The sequence below is a fragment of the Euprymna scolopes genome, chromosome 21 (genome assembly GCF_053919585.1).
Source record: "Euprymna scolopes isolate OS-2025 chromosome 21, ASM5391958v1, whole genome shotgun sequence".
Classification (NCBI taxonomy): Eukaryota; Metazoa; Mollusca; class Cephalopoda; order Sepiida; family Sepiolidae; genus Euprymna; species Euprymna scolopes.
In genome coordinates, this window is record NC_136502.1 from 44,557,243 (window position 1) to 44,572,665 (window position 15,423).

General features: G+C 32.8%; 1 protein-coding gene and 1 pseudogene across 1 annotated transcript; both read left to right on the plus strand.

The window, feature by feature from the left end:
- Positions 1 to 1,897: 1,897 nt before the first annotated feature.
- On the plus strand, positions 1,898 to 14,584 carry LOC145242170 (uncharacterized). The gene is made up of 5 exons (XM_080105156.1): positions 1,898 to 2,020; positions 6,733 to 6,882; positions 8,558 to 8,639; positions 12,845 to 13,029; positions 14,173 to 14,584. The coding sequence occupies exons 1-5, from the start codon at positions 2,018 to 2,020 to the stop codon at positions 14,260 to 14,262; spliced, it is 510 nt and encodes a 169-aa protein (XP_079961282.1). The 5' UTR covers positions 1,898 to 2,017; the 3' UTR covers positions 14,263 to 14,584.
- Positions 11,207 to 11,343, plus strand: LOC145243197 (U2 spliceosomal RNA; annotated as a pseudogene).
- Positions 14,585 to 15,423: the final 839 nt, after the last annotated feature.

Genomic DNA, 15,423 nt, shown 5'->3' on the forward strand with positions numbered 1-15,423 from the left:
ATCTGTCTGCATCTCTGTAAGCAATGTTTTGTTTGCCTGTGATGAACCGGATCTTCTGGTTATCAGTGCCGATTTTTGATCTCAAATAAGGTTGAGAAGTTCTTGTTTAAGGGAGGTAACTTAGCAGACTTGTCGTCTACTTGATATGAAAATGTTGTTCGACTCACGTTTAGATGGGGCGGTTATTCAGTTATGCTTCACGGTTTTGTTGATTCTAAACTTGGTAGAAATTTGTCGTCTGCCAAGTCCGCGGTGTCGAAATGAGATCTTGTCCATAATTATGTAACACAGGCTCCTGCATAGCGGGAAGTTTCGCTTCCCCCTTCAACCTTAGTTTGCTAACCTTTAAATGCTTTCCTTTCACATAAAATAAATTCTGGACCAATTGGTGGTGGTAATTTTATAGAACTACTTTCGTCTGTGGTTTTTGTGACAGTTTTACTTTTTATTTTATTTATTCATTTGTTTTCTAATTGCTCTTTTTTAAGCCTACCACTAACCTTAAGCTTCATGGCAATACGAAAAAATAAATGTAAACTAATAATTCCAGATGAATTTAAATAACATGTTATTTTGGTAAATTTTTATGACGTGCCCCAGCATATTATAAACACTCCAACCTCCTGATGTTAAGAACGGCTTTCGGAATAAACACCCCCAATCCTGAAAGCCGTTCTTAACATAGGGAGGTTGGGTGGAGAATGGGGGGTATTGCGAAAGCTGTTCTTAACATGGGGTGGTTTGGGGTATTTATACTACGCTGGGGCAGGTCGTAAAAAAATACCATTATTTTTTTATAACTCAAAATACCTCGTGGGGGTGGGGACGTTTGTAGTTTAGTTTGAGACAGGAATGATTTTATAAATATATAAAAATACCGATTCTTGTGCAGAATAGTGGGGTTTGAAATAAACGCATTTTAGGTGAAAACATTGTTACCGTGTTGAAATTAGTATAAATTCCCAAAATTACGAAAAATGATTCAGTAGATGTGCTAGATCCAGCCCCCCCCCCCCAATATCCGTGTGATCATGTATTTATCACCCTGGAAAAAAAAGTAGTTATCTATCTTTAAAAATGCTATCTGGTTCGAACGTGAGTGATCATTTATCGCCCGATGAACCAGAAGTGGCTTATCATCTAGCTGTAAACACTATCAATAATTCCCCCCACTCTTTATCTGTGCCTAAACCTAAACGTAGATTCCATGAACAAAGCTTTTTTCTAAGAACTGCACGCCTGTGGAATTGTCTTCCGTTTTCCTGCTTTCCGGCTGACTACAATATGGTTGTCTTCAAGTCTAACGTAAATAAGTTCTTGATGAGCCGTTCCATATAAGTTATCAACTTTACCAAATTTTCATTACTAATGATTACTATAATGTCCAATTTCTACTGTACACTCTTTAACCCTTATCCTTGAGTGGCCTCTTGGCCTTGATAATGTGGTGATGCCTATGTAAAAAAAAAAAAAATCATTTTACATGAAATTTATGTGAACCTACTCCCCCCCCCCACCACCACCAATTGGTTATATATACTTAAAAACGCTACCTGGTTAGAAATTGTGTGATCATTCCCACCTGGTGGTCCGAAAGTGGATGATCATTTTACATAGAATTTATGCTCATTCATACTCATTCCTCATTTGTTTTTTGTTTTCTTTTTACCGGCAACGTTTTCAAGGGGTTTACATGTAATCGCCTTCAAAAAAGTAGAATCTTAATCGCGGTTTAAACGTGCATGACAACAATTTTACCAGACAATTTAATAAAATGTCAAAATAAAAGTTTTTAGAGGTATAATACATTTAATCAATTTTTATACTACCCTTTTAGGAACAAGTTATAACATGTTTGTTTGTTTCGCTACATGAGGGCAGGTAACCATGTCTTGTCTGTGTAATCTCGTCGGCGCGAGAAAAGAGCGTGATTAGGTCAACGAGATTAGGTCATCTCTTAGGACAACATAGCGTCAACACCGGTTGGAAAACATCTTTCTGCTTTCCCTCTGCAATCATGGTAAGTAGAATTAAATAAAAAGAAAACGCCTTTCTTTTCAGTTTGTTTTGAATTTTCTATACATTCATTTGAAACAGGCAGACATTTTGGTTTGTCTAAATTGTTTTATTTATTAGCTTTTCAAGTAATATTTCATTTCTTTTCCTTGACTTAAAATCCACAATATGGACACGCTGTTGTGGTGAAATTGCTTTGAATTAAAAAGTGAAAACAATATCGTTGTTGCGTTTTTTTTTTTAAAATTATTTATTTAGTTGTGGATGTTTCTTTCTTTAAAAATATTGATGGTATTTAAACTAAATAAAAAAAAAACAAACAAAATATCTTTTCGACAAGAACACTGTTTACAGTTTGTTTTGTTTGTGGGGCGGGGGAGTTGAAGATATTTTGGATAAAATTAACGCAAATCAAAACCCTAGTTATTGCCCCCCCCCCCATACTACTTTTCCTAGGCAAGTACGAGTGAACAGCCTAAAAATTTGGTGCTAGTAATATAATAAATTTTAGAATTGGGGATCAATTTCGCATATAAATTTAACCTAAAATGATCCGCATTTCCTGGTCATTCTAACTTTTTAGGACAGTTAACTAAATTTTTGGGCGCTTATGCACTTTTGTTACCGCGCCATTTAAAAAAAAAATAGTATTTTCAAGTTTTATGATATCTTTTATATTAAATTGTTAAGCGAAAATAGAAAATAGTTAGAAAACACTAGGTACGTGCAAAAATGGACGGGCAAAAATAGAGGGACATAGTTTTGAAAGCCGATTTATCATATTTTTTTTTGTAGGTTTCTGACTACTTTTTTATTGTATTTGAAAGATTAAAGACTAAACTTAATTTTCTAAAGGAAATAAAATATTTGTACACGTGAAAAAAAAAAAAAGTTATGAAAATGTTTTCACGGCGAGCTACTCAATTCAGCTAAATTTTGAAGTTAAATAAATTCATTGTAAAAATCCTTTAAAAGATAAATATTAGTTTTCTGGGTCTATTTCAAAGATAATTAGTAAATTCCTAAGGTATTGATAAAAAAAAAAAACCTTGTTTCTGCAAAAATAACTTAATTAGCCCTCAAAAAGCAAGTAATTTACCGTTCGCCAAAAACGCAACAAACTAAAATATTTGCAAAACACGATTAAAAGGAGGCCCAAAATTTCAGTCAATCAAAACGCTGTTTCAAAATGAAGTCATGATAGTAAAAGGAGGTAGGGGTGTCAGATTTCTTTTTTTTTTTTTTTTTTCCCAGATGTGCATCCATACATTCCTGTTCTGAACGTTTGTATCAATTTTTATCATTTTTTAATTTATTTTTTTTAAATTATTGTTCGAGATTATATAAAAATTATGTTACGCCGAAAGTTTGACTTCTTGCGAGCAAGGAAATTATTAAAATCTTGCATATAATAATTATGCGAAATCTGTAATTTAAAAAAATAAAAGTAAAATTATTTTTGCTAACATAAATTTTTTTTTTTGTGAAAATATTAAATAAACAAATAGCACACGACGCCAACTGTGAACCTGAAAATCTGAGGCAGCTGATGGAAGACAGGAAACTCTGGAGAGGAAGAGTCACATTGGTTCGGGCAATGATCATTTTAGTTTTGGAGAATGATTCAACAGAGGTTGTTAATCTACAAATGCACCCCCACTCTATGAAAATAAAATATCTTTCTTGTTACACTAAAGCATAATTGTCTGTGTATATTTGTATGTCCAGCTAAAAGTCAAAATATACAAAACACAAAAAAATAAAGAGACTTACAAAGTTGGTATATTCTTCATCAGTGTTGCCTCGAATTAAGAATATCTAGAATTAAAAAAGATTATTCCATTCTCTAAGGATTAGCTGGGCTAAGTTTTGTCAGAGAGAAGTTGACTTTACAGTATTATTATGCACTAATTTGGAAAGAAAATTTCAACTAATTCCATGAAGAATCCATTATATATATATATATATATATATATATATATATATATATATATAGTGATGCCTCGGTTGTTGAACATTTCAGTGATTGAACAACTCCATATTCAAACCAAAAGTTGGAGATTTTCTTGCCTCAGTAGTCAAACAAAATTTTGGAGTTCGAACCACTGACTTCGCTTCGAATGTAAACAGGCAGGGTGTTCCTCAATGGAACATTGTATTTCATACTGGTCGTCATACTTTTGAAGTTTAGTATGATCAACCAACCCCACTCTGACAACGCGAGTCTAAACTTTGCGACGAGTTATATTTAGACAGCATCATTGCAACCCCTTTGGCAGTCTAGATAGTGTTTGAGTTATTTTTAGCACATCAACGTGGCACCAGAACGACACAATTCAATTGGTCAACCCCTTTTTTGTGTAAGAGGACAAAGGACTTTGAGGGGACCAAAAAGTTAAAAAAAAAAGAAAAAAAAAAAAAAGAAAAAAAGTAGATTTCAATATGACAAACGAAGTGGGCGTATCTTGGGACGACATCAATTTATTGCATGAGAAAAAAAAAAACTTTGTTTCTAAAATCTTTACACAAAGCTAAACCGATTATTTGAACAACAAAGAAGAAATGGACATTCTTTTGACATTAAATGTATAAAAGTTTGCAGATAAAAAGGGACTTTTAAACTCTGGAACCAATTTTATTTCAGTTAATTTAAAGGGGAAATATCGTTTCGGTTATCGAGCATTTCGGTTTTCGAACAAACGTCTGGAACGAATTATGGTCTATATATTAATATAAAAAAATTTACATGGTCGTAACACTGGATATGCTAATGTTTCAGACAAATGGTCAGTTAAAACCAGAAGTCCTCATCAGGTGACATAATAAATGGTTGCTTTCTACAGAAGAAGCTAGTCCTCAAATCTTTTCTTCTGTGGAAAGCAACCATTTATTAAGTCACCTGACAAGGACTTCTGGTTTTAACTGACCATTTGTCCAAAACATTGTTGCAATCATGTAAATTTGTTTATATTAAGAAAATATATCTTCCTCTTCTTTTATTGAGCACTCTTAATAACCTAATTAAATTAATTAGTTATCACTCTTAAATACCTTTAACCTGGAATATATATATATATATATATATATATATATATATATATATATATATATGTAGAAGAGTTCTCTGTATATGTCCAGCTAGAAGACTGGTCATGGGAGAAAGAGGTGTTTGTGGAAAATAGGAGAAAAGAGAGAAAAATAGAGGAACAGAAGATTAGAAATGTGCTACATTTTTTGTAACTGCTATTTTTTTATAAACTTAAAAAAAATAAAGTAACATTGTAATAACAGGAAAACGTATTTCTGAATGAAGTTCTGTTCACTGATTATATATAATCTTTGGATACTTGTTCAAAATTCCTCCTATTTTCTTTCTATCATGAGTATGTATGTTATAAAGATTTTTCATTATTTTTATTTTTTAGTGTAAATTAATATGAATTTTGGACAAACATCACAAATGATTCTTGTAGTAGGCTTGTTTGTGTTTAGTTTAATATTGACTATAAATCAAGCAAACGTATCTCAAACTCATGACTTGGGCTCATAAATTTCTTCTCAAACTATCGTGCATATAAGGTTGAATGAGATGCTTCCCCTATGCAATTGATCAGCATAACTTTCTAACCAACAGATACTTAAAGTGAGTAGAAAGTGTAGTTCTCACTTCAGGAAGAAGTGCTGTTTTCTGGGTCAGAATCCTTGGGTAGTTTTTGACCTTGAAGTAGTATTGTGTGTATATATATATATATATATATATATCAAGTTGACACATCGGTCCTTATTAGATCAATTTGTTAAACAACATTGAGCCTAGCTCATACCAGATGGGTGGGTGTTTAGGAATACCAAGCACTGTATGTAGGAGAATGTTGACATTTCCAGCATCTCCTGCATCCCACCTAGCCTCCAGCTGTCTTGACCTTGTCCTGCCGCTGGGACGAGAGAGTGAGGCTGGCTCTTCGCAAACCACTTTAAACAAAATTCCAGTGTGTGTCATCCATTATTCCTAGGATGATTAGATGGCCTTTGTTGTTCTGACATCCAAACATTCATATTTTTTTTTAAACTTCTTACATCAAGTGGCTTCATGTCTTGTCTAGAGCGAATTCCATAGAAAAAAAAATCTGTACAAAAACACAAATTAACCAAAACTAAATTGTTCTAGTCAAAGAAAGACTGAAGTACTTATTTTAGCACTGCTTTTCCTCTCGTCTAATGGATAAGTTGTCTCTTGTCGTTTAAGAGTGCTAATTTATATTTTTTATTTTGAGAACAAAATGCTTACAAAACAATTAGGCATAAGGCCAATCAAAAAATGGGTGATTATGGTCACCTTTGTCACTGTACCTTTGTTGACTAAGCTAACCCTAGCTAGAGCTCTGTGTCACCATAATACCATATTCATACCCAGGGGCTGGGATCATTGTACTTAATATTTCCAAATCAAGTTGTTTTTTTATGTAAAAAATAGAATTTTATAAAAACCGTTTTATTAAAGACATGGTGTGGGGTGGGGGGAAAAGTATAAAAAAACAAAAAGTGTTAGTAAAACCCTCCCAACTCTTACTCGATGGTAGATCACCCACTGTTTTCTGGCTTGATGGAGGTCGAAAACAAGCAGGTCAATCTCTAATGTAATTTGATTGTCTGGATTATAATTTGTCGACTTAATTTCTGTATGAACTTGTCGCATTTTTTTCTCATTTTTAACAGTCGGTCTACAAGAAAAACTTGAATGCTGGTCCCAGAAAAAAGTCTGGTCCGAAATTAGAACTTACGGAAGAACAGAAACAAGAAATCAAGGAAGCATTCGATTTGTTCGATACGGATGGTTCGGGTACGATTGATGCAAAGGAACTCAAGGTGAAGCAATGCATTTTGCTTTTCTCAAATGTTTTTCTTTTTTATAACTTGTTTGCTATCATCACAAATATAGTATATATATGAAATATAGTATATATATGAAATATAGTATATATATGAAATATAGTATCTGCTATGTGATAAATCATTCTCTTCTATTTAGTACTAGCTATTCTGACCCGGCATTGCCTGGGATAAAGTGTAGGATATTTCTATTAAAGCTTCTATTTTTCTACGTCTCTCTATCCGTCTTTCTATTCTTTAGCTTTACCCCTCTCCTCGAACTCTCTTTCCTGCCCTCTTCATTCTTCTTTAGCTGGACATGCACATGCGCACACACACACACACACTTTCAGACAACTCTCCTTTATATAGATCCCTTGAGGAATAAATGGCCATAAGGGAAGTAATTCCTTGATTTAAAAAAAAATTAGAATTATTAGAAAACCAAAATCCCCCTTTCCATCCTAAGGATACTTGGGCCAATTAAAATGCCCCCCCCCTCCCCCCAAGGATTAAATTAATATATTTTTTTCTAAATTTTAGATCTTATTCATCCAGGGCAACACCGGGCAAGTAAAATACTAACTTTGAGGCTGTTTGTTTTGTAGTTTTTAACTTTCGACCAGACTCAGATGTAGAACAGTTGAGGTAGCAGGGTCAGCTGACAGGAAAAGGCCAAGAAAAACATGGGAGGATGAACTTAAGAGAAATGGGCCTAAATTATAGACCTAGCCAGAGATAGGTTAGTTTGGAAGTCAATTTCTAAAACCTGTCCAATATATGTATGTAATGCGTGTAAAAGTGACGTCAAACCAAATATCATGATACTGTAAATTCTTTAAAAGAACACCGAAAATATTCTAGAATCCAATCTGCGATGATTTTATGATTTTCTTCCTAGTTTCCATATATAAGCAGTTGCTAAAGTTTTGTAAGAATAAGTTTAGAAAAGTGGTTGTCCCATTCAGTTGCCTCCCCCTCCCCCCTTCCTCGCTAAAAGGACAAAGTTAGACACAAAACTGGTTTTTCATGAGAGGAAAATCCGTTTCTCCAAAATCACAACAAAAAACAAACATATTTGCATAGTCGCATTGACATTTCATCACGAAAGATGGAAACTTAGGCACTGCCACTCTGAAAAGGGGGGGGGGGCTCATACTATCATTTTGGGTTCTTCTTCGTTATTGTAGCGAAATTTGAAAATCGAAATATTGAATTTCAAATGATACCAATGGTATCTTGTCATGTCGCAGTAATGAAAATATCCCAAAATTACGAAAAACGACGAGGTAGAAAATTAATTATTAAGGAAAACAGTTTTCGAAGACAATTAGTGAAAAGTAAGTTTCGCTAAATTGACCAAAGATTTTCAAAATTTTCAGAAAATAATTACCTCCCCTTTGTTATGATTTGAATTCTCAGATTTCTTTTTTTTTTTTTTTTTTTTTTTTACAAAACTTAATTTTCACTTATTGTTTTAAAAAAATATTTTCATTAATAATTTTCTACCTTATCGCTTTGTTTATAATTCTTGGATATGTTCATTACTGGGACATGACAATTCAGTAGATACAATTGGTTTCATTTGAAATTCAATATTTCAATTTTCGAATTCTGCTAAAATAATAAAGAAGAACCTCATTTTGATACAGTCTTGTTTCTTTTTATGCAGGTTGCCATGAGAGCCTTAGGATTTGAGCCAAAAAAGGAAGACATTAAGTCCATGATTGCACAGGTCGACAAAAATGGAACAGGTTAGACTTCCTTATTTTCAACTGATATTTTATCAACTTTGTATTGGTTAAGATTTTCAGCAACAAATGTAGATTTGGCACTCAAAATCTGCAAACAACTGAAAGCCTTGGGCTACACTCAGACTGTTTGAAGATATTGGCTTTCTGACCTAAAAGGCACCAAACATTGATCTTATTGTTTTGTTTTTTTTTTCATTTCTATTTGCAAAATCAAAAACAAAAACAATTTTCCTCTACAAAACAGCCAAACCAAGCACCATGAATAAATAAATAAATGAAGATAAAAAGAACTTTAAGCATAAACACTTTTCTTTGAGAATTACTGGATTTGCAAATAAATAACCAAAAAAAGGATTGATATGCCATATAACCAACAAAATAACCAAACCAAACCAAACACTGTGAATAAATATTTGAAGATATAAAGAATTTAAAGTATAAAAATGTTTTGCTGAAATGACTGAATTTGGCTTTAAATAACCTGACAAGGGTTGATACACCATAAAACAAAACAAAACCAACCCAAACAATGGAAAGGAATGGATTTAGCATGACACTCTATCCAATATCATTTTTGAAAGACCTACTTTTCAAAAATGTAAAAAAAAAAAAAAAAAAAATTTTTTTTTAAATTGATTTGATTTCTGAATAATATTTCCCTATTAAAAGTCTCAAACAATTATATTTAATTCTCATACAGTTTCATTGGTGAAAGTTAAAACATTTTCATTTTTATAGAAAACTAGCATGCTGTCTGGCATTGCCCGGTTGCAAAATATACTTATAATATTTTAATTTATGCAGATTTCATATTTATTATTTTAGAGTCAGATCTTTATCGATTATTATATTATACCCAATATATTAGTAGTGATTTTGAAAAAAAAAAAAAAAAGTTTGGTTCCATCAGCTAGAATTGAACCCAGAACATATAACTGTCCAGCCTTATTTCTTAATGTCTGAGCCATGCCTATATGCATAAAAATAGTTGAAAAATAACATTGTTCAACTTAGGATTGTAGATTTGTGTACACAAACAGGTTTAGTCGACTACTCCAGCCATGGTCAACTGTTTTGTTTTCAATTTTGACCTCTTAGCAATTTTGACCTCAATTTTGACCAGCTAAAAACCAAATCAAAAGTCTACCATTGATCCAAATACCCTATATATCAAATTTCAAGATTGTAGACCAAATATACAGAGAGGAGTTTGGTATAGATGTTTTGCACACATGCTGACAAGGTCATTTAGATAGATATATAAAAAAGTATTTCCATGTGCTAGAACATTTAAGTTTGTTTTAATAACTTTTAAATAAAAAAAATAGTAGACTTTTAATATCAATATCAGAGTGGGAAAACTCATTTTATCGGTATCATTCAAACATGGTAGTGTTTGAATATATGGTTAAGTGGTCGTTTTAGTCATTTAGAACCGCTTTAAAGCTTCACCGCTCACTCAATTTTCGACCAAATTTCAAACAATTATTACAGCTATATTGAGAAAAAAAATTTCAATTTTCGTTCAGTAAAACAAAAGTTATGATGAATTTACTGGTGTTCAAAATCGTAAAAAAAAACGTAAGAAGGTGAGTAACGTTTTTATGACTGGTTTCCATAGTGACCACATTACTTCAGCGACTACTGTTGTTACCAATTCCCCGCTTTCGTGAAAAGAGAAGTAACAAATGAAACAGAATGAAAGAATGAAATGGAGATAATGTTATTGAAAGCAGACGAGTCCTGTACATTTTTTTACATATGTGTATGTTATGTTTATAGGGACAAAGAAATAAGACTGAAATTAAACAAAGAACAAGTGAATTTACTAGAAGCCTGGAAAAATCATGGATTACAATAGAAAAATGCGAGCATGAAAAGTAATATAGTTAAGCTTAAACAGTAAAGGACTAGTTGTTAAAACTGGAAAAGAAAAGACAAGATATTCTAGTAAAAAATATAATAAATTTATAACTTAAAATATTGCAGCATAAGAATTAAAAAAAAAAAATTCAATTTCTAACATTATATAATCAATTCTTAATGCTGCAATATTTTAAGTTATAAATTTATATTTTTTACTAGAATACCTTGTCCTTTTCTTTTCCAGTTTTAACAACTAGTCCTTTACTTTCCATGTTTAAGGTTAACCATATTACTTTTTCTATTGCAATATATATATTAAAGATAAAGTCAGAGAAATGTCACCAAATAACAAATAATCTTTCTATTATGGAAAAATGTTTTCTAAAAAAAATCTAAAAAAATCTAATTCAACCTGAATAATACTTTGCATACTCTTTATCCATTGTTGTAGGGTAAGCTGGTGTACCCATTTAAGGAATAAATGGAATTACCTAGAGACAATAAATATAGTTATGGCAAAGTGCTGTGGCAGTAAAAACCATGACATGTACTTCTGCAACATTCTTTTGTTAATACATTTTTAGTCGCGTGCAAGCGACTCTATAAGTCACTCCGTTGGTCCATCCGTAACACTTTTGTGCTTGGCCTTTTTGGTTAAGATCAAAGGTCTGTTGTTAATAGATGCTGTTCTTAGCTTTTTAAGCTTTTCTTGGCCTTTTGGCCAAGATCATAGTGTAGTATCTGTTCTTACTACATGCTGTACTTATCTTTGTAACTTTGTGATATAAAGTGTGGGATCACTTTTCTGTATTAATTTAATGTAAAATGATCACCCACTTTAAAACCAGTCAGTCTCAAAGCCATTCAAGTCATTCTCCAGATCATTCAAGTTGTTTTTGACGGATTCCAGTTATTTTTTAAGCATTCAAGTCATTGTTAAGGTATTTCAATTCATCCTTAAGTTCATTAAAGTCATTCTAAGTCATTTACTTTTTATTTATTTAAGTCATTTCAGCCCATTTTTCGGTCATTTTAGTTTATCTTTAAGAATTTCATGTCAATCCTACATTCACGCATTCATTCATTACACGAAAGCACATGACTAATGGCTATCAGCCTTGTTTTTTTTTAATTATACTATTGTGTTTATCTTAATTATTACCAGCCTCCACATCCACAAAAAAAAAAAAATTAAATCTAAAAATTCAAAGTGTATGTTTCAGAATATTTTTGAGATGAGGATTCATTATTTGAATTATTTGGACTACTATTTGCATCTTGGTTGTTAAAAGTTAAAAGTAATAATGAATAACATAATAATTAATAAAATTTTTTACTCAGTCATGGCTGACAGAACAAGTACAATCTACCTCTGTGGATAAAGTAAAAGGCTTAGTTCAAAATTCTGGATGGATTCTCGAGTTCAGTATAAGGATTCCTAAATTTGAAAAGATGCACGCGAAGGCTGTCGGGGGTTACATTGTCTGAGGTGCGAAAAAAAAATGAATAATAGTTTGAGCAATTAAAATAATACAAATGGTTTATGTACTTGTTTTGTTTTTGTTTTTTTTTGATTCAACGGACAATTATTCTCATCTTGGTTGTTATTAGCACAACATTTCGGTTGCTGTAACCTGCGACCTTCTTCGGGTGTTGAATACATGTTTCCTTTTTCTCTACTAAGGAAAAGAGGGGTTAACTCTGCATTGCAAGAATTCGAACCGTGGGTTTGAGGGTGGGTCTGTAGATCATAAAGAAAGTCCCACCCTCAAACCCACGGTTCAAATTCTTGCAATGCAGAGTTAACCCCTCTTTTCTTTAGTAGATAAAAAGGAAACATGTATTCAACACCTGAAGAAGGTCGCAGGTTACAGCAACCAAAACTTTGTGCTAATAGCATACAAGATGAGAATAATTGTCCGTTGAATCAAAAAAATACAAACATTCACATCTCATCTCAAAAAATTCAGAATTGTACTTTTTTTGTTTTTTTTAATGGATTGTTGGTAATCTAATTTGCATATTTAAAATTTTTTATTTTCATTATATCTATGAATCTTTCATTATGGGCACATAGATCTTTTCAAAACTTAAACACTGATACTAAATTTATTGATCACTCATTAGCCATGCATCGTAACCATAGAGGAGGATTGACCAAATACTAGATTCGTAGACATGCCTCTTCTTGGTTGACATTGAAATCTCCTGACATTCTCACAATAACTGTTGAAAGTGCACAAAGGCAGATCTAGATAAAGTGTTGTGCTAAATCTGTTCATTTCAGCTGATTGCGATATGAAACAAGATGTAAAGAAAATGTTGTTTCTCATCTGCAGGTACCATTGATTTTAACGACTTCCTCACCATTATGTCACAGAAGATGAGCGATAAAGATACAAAAGAAGAAATCTTGAAAGCCTTCCGATTATTTGACGATGATGAGACTGGAAAGATCTCATTCAAAAATTTGAAAAGAGTTGCCAAAGAACTTGGGGAGAATCTGACAGATGAAGAACTTCAGGTGTGTACTGCTTTTTTTTCTTAATGCCACATCTACTATATTAATAAAATTAAGGTAATTTTTCTCCTGTAAATTCAGTCAAGATGGGACTATAAACACAGATGATCACACTTCTTGTTAATAACTGAAACATGTTTCCAAAAATTATCAATTAATTTTATTCAATTTCAAAATTTCCTATATTAATTCCGACCTAGCTGACTATCACGCACAAAAAAGTCATACTTGGAGGAAGTTGGAGTAACTTATAATCAGACACAAAAATCTACTAACCTATCATCAATTATCGAGATGTCTCCTTCATTGGATACAATTTTCAGCTCAAACTGTCATTGTTTCATTTTTTTTATTCTGTGATATTATTTTTCATCCTAGATCCCTTGATACTGGAAAGCCTTCTACTTGAATAGTTGAACTGCTAGACTTTATAATTCCCTCCCGGGTTCCTGCTTCCCTGACTGTAGTAAGTGTACCATGAACAGATATCTTGCTGCTCAACTCCCCACTTAGTATCCCTACAAAATTTGTCCCAAGTAGTAGCCCATTATATCCAAGTGGCACTGTGCCTTGTTTGGGGAGAAAAACCAGTAGGAAAAAAATAGTAATAGCCCATTATATCCAAGTGGCACTGTGCCTTGTTTGGGGAGAAAAACCAGTAGGAAAAAAATAACCATATCTCTAGTCAGATCTTTAATCCTCTATCTCTTAAATCTATCCTTACCACATCCTTCCATGTTTTCCTTGGCTTCTCTTGCTACCTCAACTGTTCTACATCTACCAACCCAAGAACTCTCATACAACACGGCCATATTATTACAGTCTATTGTTGTGCACGCATATCCGAATACTGTCCAGATTTAATCATGCTCTGAGGTTCACAGATCTAAGCCTGTTTTTAAGATTTCATTGAACATCCATTGTTTTTCCATGCAATGTGTTCAAACATCAACACACTGTCTAGTTGACCTGGTGTGCAATAAATAGAGTAAATTTTTAAAATGATTGGAAATTCTATATTTTTTTCTTTTTAATAACATGAACCAACAGATAACAAATGAGAAAAGAAAATTCTTTATGCAGTTTTTGAATTGAAATAGGGGAAGATCTCGCTTTACTGTACATGTACTGTTGACTGTTTTGCAGGAAATGATTGACGAAGCTGACCGTGATAATGATGGTGAAGTTAACCAAGAGGAATTTCTCCGCATCATGAAGAAGACGAGCCTCTACTAAAGATGTCCCCTCCTCCACTTTTATATCACTTAGTTTTCCTCCTCGTTTGAAGACGTGCTTTTTCTTTCTCCCTTTCCTCATTCTCTTTTTCTCCTCTTCATCAATTCTTGCTGCTGCTGCTTTCAAACGGACCAAACAATTAAAAAAAGAAAAGAAAAAGAAAAGACTCTCATGAATTTCTATTTTCTCATGGAAGAACAGATTGCCTGACATTCGCACATGTTTTTTTTTTTTTTCTCTTTTGTGGACGTTTTCAGACTTTTTGAAAGATTGCTCTTGTAGCATCTATTTTTGAAAGTTAAAAGTTTCTAGATCAAACATGTGAAGTTATTCTGTTGGATTTTCAAAGTCAGACTCAAATAGCATTTAAATTGACAAATCAAACTTTGTTTCTGACTAGCCAATTTTCATTTGTTATTGGTGTACCGTGTTATTAGCAATATAATGACATACTTAGCTGCAATGTATTTTAAAAATTACTTGCTCCAGCCCAGACAATATGAAACATTGAAAAATTAAAAACTGATTTCACTGCATTCCAGGTAACGTCGGGTGGGTACAGCTAGTAACCTGTAATCTTATACATTTCTCCAGCTCTTCTGAACCTTCACCTAGTCTAATAAAAGTGAACCGGCAGTGACAATGACTTAGACCGAACATTTTTTTTTTTTTTTTTTTTTTTTTTTTTTTAACCTTTGCATATTCTCGTTATTGGCCTCCATTTAGTCCTGAGAGACAATACATTCCCCTGTAAGGATGCTCCACACAAAGGTTCAATTTTGAAGCAAAGGTTGTGCAATCCCAACCACACTTCTCCAATGGCAACAAGTAGTCCAAAACAACTTGAGACAATGCCAAGATAAGCAGAGAGGTCTTCCATATACAGCACCTGGTATTTCCAAATGTTCACGCATTTTAATACTAACCAGACTCGGTGTTGCTTAACTTTTATAATCTAATGGAAGCCAGTGTGTTAATACGATTATGCTTTCTCTCTTTATTACATTTTTGTATTATTGCCCCCCCCCCCCACACACACAGTTTTTCTATCTGACACCTGACAAGGGTTTATTTATACCAAGTTGCAGATGCATCCTCGATAATCAGTCCGACAGTCTGAGTCTTTATATAGGTGATGACTTTGTATTTGTCAGGGCTGAG

What these genes read in the sequence shown, in the direction of transcription:
- LOC145242170 (XM_080105156.1), top strand. An exon ending in GGTCGACAAAAATGGAACAG is followed by an intron (nt 8,640 to 12,844) that starts GTTAGACTTCCT and finishes TCTCATCTGCAG; the next exon opens with GTACCATTGATTTTAACGAC. An exon ending in TGACAGATGAAGAACTTCAG is followed by an intron (nt 13,030 to 14,172) that starts GTGTGTACTGCT and finishes ACTGTTTTGCAG; the next exon opens with GAAATGATTGACGAAGCTGA.